This window comes from Galeopterus variegatus, unplaced genomic scaffold (genome assembly GCF_000696425.1).
Source record: "Galeopterus variegatus unplaced genomic scaffold, G_variegatus-3.0.2 Scaffold2861, whole genome shotgun sequence".
NCBI lineage: Eukaryota > Metazoa > Chordata > Mammalia > Dermoptera > Cynocephalidae > Galeopterus > Galeopterus variegatus.
The window spans coordinates 59,733-67,637 of NW_007728972.1; the positions used below are offsets into that span (position 1 = coordinate 59,733).

At 39.9% G+C, this 7,905-nt stretch overlaps 1 protein-coding gene across 1 annotated transcript in view; it reads left to right on the plus strand.

Annotated features, from left to right (window-relative positions):
• GALNT11 (polypeptide N-acetylgalactosaminyltransferase 11) overlaps positions 1-7,905 on the plus strand; it is a 25,409-nt gene that overhangs the window by 14,649 nt on the left and 2,855 nt on the right. Inside the window, exons 6-9 of the mRNA XM_008583231.1 lie at positions 504-621; positions 2,294-2,446; positions 5,557-5,775; positions 6,938-7,042. Coding sequence (XP_008581453.1) covers positions 504-621; positions 2,294-2,446; positions 5,557-5,775; positions 6,938-7,042 — 595 coding nt within the window. The remainder of the gene's footprint in view (positions 1-503; positions 622-2,293; positions 2,447-5,556; positions 5,776-6,937; positions 7,043-7,905) is intronic.

A 7,905-nucleotide genomic window follows, 5' to 3' on the forward strand; every position in this document is an offset into this window, starting at 1 on the left:
GCCCCCCCCACACACACACACACACACACACACACACACACACACACACACACACACACACACACACACACACCAAGTTATGACAGCTAAAAGTGCTCCAAACATTATGAAATATCTGCTAGGGGACAAAATTGTCCCAGTCCAACTCAAAATGTGTGAGGTTTGTCGGGTGTCTCTTGGGCAGGCCCTGGGGTCCACAGTTTTTATCCCAGCAGCTCTGAGACTGTCAAAAGGAGTTACACAATTTATTTCAGGTGGATTTCTATAAAAAATGGTTATAATAAGAAAATTACTTTTGATATTTAGAAAAGTGCCCTTCTATGTCAAACACCTGGCATATCATCAGCAACCTAGAAAATTCATGTATGGGGCCCCAGCTTATTCCCTGATAACAGTTTATATGAGTAATGATCCAAAGCTGCACTGAATATTTTTTAAACAAAAATAGTAGGTAAGATAACTAACTATATAGAATTGGTACGGTAATTATTTTCCTTTTCTAGGTCACCTACAATGGCTGGTGGATTGTTTGCCATGAACAGACAGTATTTCAATGAACTTGGACAGTATGACAGTGGCATGGATATCTGGGGAGGAGAAAATTTGGAAATATCATTTCGGGTAAATTTATCTTTTTGCCTGCTTAGTTATTAACTTTGTGTGGAGTGGAATATAATTTTCATCCATCATCCCATATGTTCTGTAAAGTCTCCTTGATTCTCTTTATTGACAAATTGTCCCTAATGAAATCTACTTCACCATAATCTGTGTAGTGGATAATATCTATTCCAAATGTCAAAAGCATTTAAGAAGCCATATATTTATTTTACCAGAATTTTTAGCACTGGCTGGTGAGCTCAGCTGGTTAGAGGGTGGTGTTGATAACACCAAAGTCCAGGGTGCAGATCCCTGCACCAGCCAGCCACAAAACAACACAACAAACAAAAAAGAATTTTAAAAGTATGGTCGTAAAGAATGGTTGGGTATAAATTAAGGAAGTCTTAATGTGTGTTTCATCTAGAGTTTTGTTCTTTCTTTGTCAGTTTATTAATTTTATTGATATCACTAGATATATATAGTTAGGGTGATCAGACTTCCCTGTTTGCCTAACATCCATCCTGCTTCATACCTGTTCTCCTGGAAAAATTAATAGTAGCTCCCTATTTTACTTTTAGAAGTAGCCCAGCTTGGGCCGGCCCGGTGGCACACTGCTACAGTGCGCCGCTTGAGAGCGCGGCGGTGCTCCTGCCGAGGGTTCGGATCCCACATACAGACCGGTTCCCGCTCACTGGCTGAGCGAGGTGCAGGCGCAACACCAAGGGTTGCAATCCATTGCCAGACACGAAAAAAGACAAAAAAAAAAAAAAAAAAAAGGAGAAGTAGCCCAGCTTGATGCTAAATTATTCCGTTTTACTGAATCCTTAATATACAGGTACCTCCAAACTGAGGAAGAAATTGACCTTTCATGACCTCTCCTATTCTTGAAATTGCTAAGGTTGGAAAGATGACAGTACAGGTGGGGTTTGAGGCTCAGGGACCATGGTGGTAAAACAGTCTTTGAAAAGGCAGAAAAAGGGTGAGGGGAGAACTGAGACCTCTCCCTCCAAGCAGATGTTCTATTCTCTGCCCCCATCTCCTAGTCCAGTCAGTAGAATCATCGTGGGATAAGGCCACAATACCTGTGTGTATGTTATTTTGTATTTAAAAGGCAGTTTTTCCTCCATAATCTTTAGAATTTTAAGTTTGAAAGGCATAATAGATATCATTACTGTAGTCTTCTTATTTTCTTAGATAAGATAATCAAGTCCCACAAAGAATTAACACAACTGGAAAGTAACTCAGTCACGGGCAAAATTTACACCAGAACTAAGGTCTTTTGAATCTTAATTTAGAGTTATTCTGTATACTTTATTTAAAACTGTTTTCTAAAGTATATGCATTTTATAAGAAAGTACCTATAAAACTGAAATTAGAGGACTAGTTAATAAGTATTCCTTGTCCCTAAGATCCAGTCCCATGATCTGATAAAGCAACTAAGTATGGTAAATGCAATTTCAGACACTAGGTAGTAAATGAATATTACATTGTTTTAAATTTAGTTCATTTTTAATCATAAAGACAGTCTTCTGAAATGTACCCTCTGACTTTGTTCTATTTGAATATTTGTAACTAGTAAGATAAAGCATTGCAAAGTTTCATAAACACCAGTGTAATGAAGATTAATTTCGTGAAAGTCATAGAGAGGTTTCACACAGTGCAGCCAACTTTTAAGACATGTTTTGCTTCTGACCAGATCTGGATGTGTGGAGGGAAGCTCTTCATCATTCCTTGCTCTAGAGTAGGGCACATTTTCCGAAAAAGGCGACCATATGGATCTCCTGAAGGCCAGGACACCATGACCCACAACTCTTTGAGGCTGGCCCATGTCTGGTTGGATGAATACAAGGTGAGATCAATTTCTTGTTCAGAAGGTGAATGATAGGCCAGCCCCGGCTTCGGTGATAGCTTTGGTTGCTTTCTTTTTAAAACTCTTGCTTGCATATTTCTGTTTGCTTGACCTTTACCTTAGGGCCACCTCTCTAGCTTTCTTCTGTCTCTTCTCCCAGTATTTCACTTGTTTTTTGCAATCTGACTCTTTTAATTTTCTAAGTGGCTACTCTATAAGAGGTAATGCAGCCAACATCAGAAGAACTTCTGTCTGTCTCCGGTTGCTCTATTCCCTCTGGTCCCTCTCGTGACTCTCGCAGAGCCTGGCTTCTTTCCTTCGCTCACGGGACTTTGCTATGACCCAGTCCCTCTGCTTCCACTAAATATGTTAGACTCCACATGTTTAGAATTCCTTCCCACTTTCTCTTCTGACTTAGGCAGCTTTCAGTATTTTCTTTGTAACAGCTTTATTGAGCAGATCAATTTAGGAACGTTTTATGACCCCAAAAATAAACCCTATGGCCTTCAACCATCACCCCCCAATCACTCCATCTCTCAACCTGAGAATACCACAGATCTACCTCCTGACTCTGTAGTTAATTGGCCTTTTCTGGACATTTCCTCCAAATGGAATCATATAATATGTGGTCTTTTCTGTCTGGCTTCTTTCATTGAGCATGTTTTCAGTTCCTCCATGTTATACCATATTTTAGCACTTTATTCCTTTTTATTGCCAAATAATATTCCATTGTAGGAATACACCACATTTTATCTATCTGCTCACCAACTGGTGGACATTAGGGTTGGTTCCAGTTTTTGATTATTATGAAAAATACTGCTGTGAATATTTGTGTTCAATTATTTTTTGAACAGTTCCTGCATACCTTCTGTGTGCCAGGCTCTGTGTTAGGTTTGTGGGGATAAAAGACAAGTAAGGACGTGCACAGTAATGCTTAGCACTGGGGGGTAAACACAGATGGAGCTGCAGATGAGGGTGCAGCAGCTGGCTGGGTGTGGGATGCAGGAGTGGGGCTCCCCAGCGCTTCTCCTGAGGTATTGATTATCTCCTCCCTTCGCCCTTTGCAGACTGTGAGCTCCTTGAGGTCCCACCCCACACTAATCTTTGAATCATCACTGTCTAATGTAGTTCTCAAAACATGGTCCATAGACCCACGAGGTCCCAGCCACCTTCACAGCTGGGTTAATACTGCATTGCCACTTTCGCCATGTCCACACTGCCCTGTTGGTACGGACTGGTGCAGTGAAATGGCTGTGCCTTAACATAAACCAAGGCACTGGCACCAAGTGACACCAGTTGTCACTGCGTTTCTCACCACCAGTCACTCAGAAGGTACAAAAGGAAAAGCCAGTCTGTTGGGCTAGGGCTGGGTCTGGAGCTCTCAGATCCCTCACATGCCAAGCTGGGTCACCAGACCCCTTCATGCAGGTCTATGAGCTAGGTAAGTGGCCAAAAGGTCCCTGGAGCCATAGGTTGGAAAGCATGGCTGCGTGGGGTGGACACCCAAGGCCGACGCCCGCGCCCCTGCTTCCCTAAAACTCCTCTCTCTCTCTCTCTCCTCTGAAGAATAGCAACGAAACTAAACCGATACATTGGCGAGTATGCGCACTAACTCCACACACACACGCAATTTGCCTACAATGGACATGCCGAACCACACCCAGCTGGACCCAGTGTGAATAGCAACGAAACTAAACCGATACATTGGCGAGTATGCGCACTAACTCCACACACACACACGCAATTTGCCTACAATGGACATGCCGAACCACACCCAGCTGGACCCAGTGTAAGGGCCCTGACCAAACTATTCTGTTTTCCCAACACGTCTTTTCCATACTCCTTGTGAGTATGCACACTCACACAGAAAGTTCCTTGCTGCGTGCTGAATACAACAGTTGTTTCAAGGAAAAACACTGTGCAGTTGTTTGAGTTGTGAGCTGAGCTAGCCACTGTTCTCCAGGAGTATTCTTTTTATGTAAAAGAATGACTCGCTAACAAACCATGGTTATTCATATTTGGGTATTTCACAGACACTTTCTCAGAAATGAACCAAGTGATGAAAATGAAAACAACTGTCAGTCTGTGTTCCTCAAATGATAAATTAGAATTTTGAAAAACTTACATCCATCATCACGAGGTTGACACCCTCCCAGTACTTAAACATTTATGAATGTAATTTCTTGATATTGTATAGAGAAAATTTTCAGTGTTTTGTAGAACTGCACAACCCAGTGGACCAGTATTTTTCAAATCACTAGTGCACGATGTTACAAAAATCTTGACTGGGTGAAAGATCCATTCAAAGAGCAAGACTGACCAAGAGATTTTAATGCAATAGTACAAAAACCTCAGTAATATGATTTCATATTCCACATTATAACAACTTTAAAAGTTACTGAGTTTTGGTGTAGTATCAGAAAAAATTACAATTATCTGTAACAGTTATTAAAATACTTCTTCTGTTTACAAATATATACTTTCATGAGATCGTATTTTTAAAAATATATTCAACCAAAACAACATAGCAACAGGCTAAGTGCAGATATAAGAATTCAGCTGATTTCATTTAAGCCAAACAGTAAACAGATTTGAAAAAATATAAAGGAATTCCACTGTCCTCACTAAATTTTTTTGGTTTTTGAAAAGGAGCTTATTATTTTAATGAATTAAATATTCTTAATTGTAATTTCTAATCTGGTAAGTATTTATCAGTAGATAAAACCTACACAAACAGAACCTCCTGGCATCTTCAGTAATTTTTAATAAAAATACAGAGCCCTGAGACCAAAGAGTTAGAACCACTGATCTCTCTCACCTATAGCCTGTTTGATTCTCAGATGCACCGCTTTACATATTTTGCTATTTGTGAAATTGGGATGTATCTTACGATTCCAGATATGTCTTATTATCATTGTCAGTGATGGGCTTAATGGTGAAAATTTTTCATTCACATTTTCTGGGAACATCAAGAAAACACCACCATGAAAAATGATGGTGTTCATGATCCATTTGTTTTAAGTTGTTCTTTAAACCTCAAATATAATTGCATAATTTTTATTTTTAACAAAAAAAAGGTCCATTTTTGTCTTCTTCTTTTTTTAATTCAGGAACAGTATTTTTCCTTAAGACCTGATCTGAAGACTAAAAGCTATGGGAATATCAGTGAACGTGTCGAGTTGAGGAAGAAGCTGAGTTGTAAATCATTTAAATGGTATTTGGATAATATTTACCCAGAGATGCAGGTGTCTGGGCCCCACGCCAAAGCCCAACAACCCATTTTTATCAACAGAGGGCCAAAACGCCCCAAAGTCCTTCAACGTGGAAGGGTAAGGAAGCAGTCTTATCAAAGTGTTTCATTAAAAGTTGTATGATGTGAAGGTGTGAAATGCCCATAAGCCATACCAGTAACATTCTAGACTTGACAAAGTGTAGATTTAATGATAGACGTTAGCTTGTCTTCCACTACATTCTCTTCATGGCAACTTCCTCTACTCAGTTTTAAGACCTTAGAAATTTTAATGTCTTTATTGAAAGAAAAAAAAAGAAATCTTAATATCTTTGATGTTACTATCAAGATCTTTTACCTGCCGGCGTTAAGGATAAGTTAGGTGACAGCTTTCGAGAGTGCAGACACGTGATATACACACGGAATAAAGGCAGCATAAGTAAGCATAAAATTCATTTCACAGAGACCAGTCCAAAAAGGAGAACACCTGAGACCGCTCTCTACCGTGCGGTCCCAGCTCTGAGAACTGACATTCAGCCAGGACGGGAGGTGGTGGCTGGGGTCGGCCTGGTGGCAGGGAGCGCGCTGACCAGACACGTTTCCTTAGCTGTCTCCCTCTTGTTCCTTAAAGTTCTTCCGAGTTTTATAATCACACTTAAATTTTAGGCGTTAGCCAAAAAAATCATACCTTTTTCTTGAGTCATTTCTCATTCTACTTTATAAGATTTTTAAAAACCCACCATCAAGGTGGTTATTATTCGTGTTTTTCTCTTGAAGTAAGGAGAAAGAGCGGTGTGTGTCTGTCCGCTGCGCTCCCTCCCCGCATTATTTACTGCTGTTCTCTCACCTGTGGGATATTTACCTCCGGTTTAGCATGTATATTACATTAATTATGTGCTGTCTTTTTTATACCCTTTGTTCTTATTTTCTCCATTTCATTGTAAGGTTCTCTGAGGCAGGGATGATATTTTAATTTCCTTCATTCCCTGTAGCAGATTGGTAAAAACTGTGTATTTAGCTAGAATTTATGCTTGACACTGCCTGCATATGTTGATAAAGTTGCTAATAACCTTGTAATATCTGTCTTGATGCTCCCCTGTACTAAGGCTAGAACTTAGGAATAAAATTGCTTATTTTTATGACCCTTGGAATAATATTCTTACATTTTATCCAGAACCTCCTTCCCAAGCATTGGAAGGCATCTTGTGACGCTGGTCTTTCTGTGCATGCTGACGTATCAGGAGCTCTCTCTTTTTTTACAGCTGTATCACCCTCAGACCAACAAATGTCTGGTGGCCCATGGCCGCCCAAGTCAGAAGGGAGGCCTAGTGGTGCTAAAGGCCTGTGACTATGGTGACCCAAACCAGGTGAGTGATGCCTTGGCATGCACAGCCAGTCTTCAGCAGGTGGGCTCTGGTGACAGGAAGCTGCCAGCAGTCACTCCCGAGGACACCAAAACATTTAATATTCTGACCGCTCTAAAATTACATGCTTTAAGTTGGAAAGGACCTCAGAGATTGTCTTGGACAACTACCCTTGTCTCCTTTGTATATTTTTCCTACCTCTGCTCAGTGTTAGTTGAAGTTGTATTTCAATTGTTCAGACCATTATTTGTACTCTGTAGTATTGTATGGAATGAATTGTGACTTTCAAGCTGTATGAGTTTGTTAGAAATGGCGAAGTGTGCCTTCTTCCTGGACAAGAACCTTAAAATCTGCAATAGGTGAATCAAAGTATCTTTTGTAGAATTTTCTAGAACTGAAATCAAATTTTCCTAACTGATTTTTAGTGTTCATCTGAGGAAACCACAACAGAATTTCAGTTCATTCTATCACATAACTTAATTTCAGTTTATGTGTGTCTTTTCAATATTGAAGTGGCCCTAAAAATAAATAACATTTCAATTTGATACTGTAATTTCACACTACTTTCTATTGGATAAAATAGCATAACCTAACAACAGTCTAATCCCATAGTTGGTGTCTCAAGGCTACGTTGTTCACAACACATCCTAAGTAGTTTTTATTTCCATTTTAGTGGGTTGGTGTCACTCAAAAATGAAAAACACTTGGACTTTTTGGTAGATAGAGTGTATACTCTGAAATTTCATAGAACATGTTTTATTTCTAGGAGAGTTCATCTAAGAGACTAAGGTGATGTGCCTATTGGAAGACATGGTTTAAAAAAGTGCAGTTTCGGGGCCGGCCCAGTGGCGCACTGGATAGTGTGC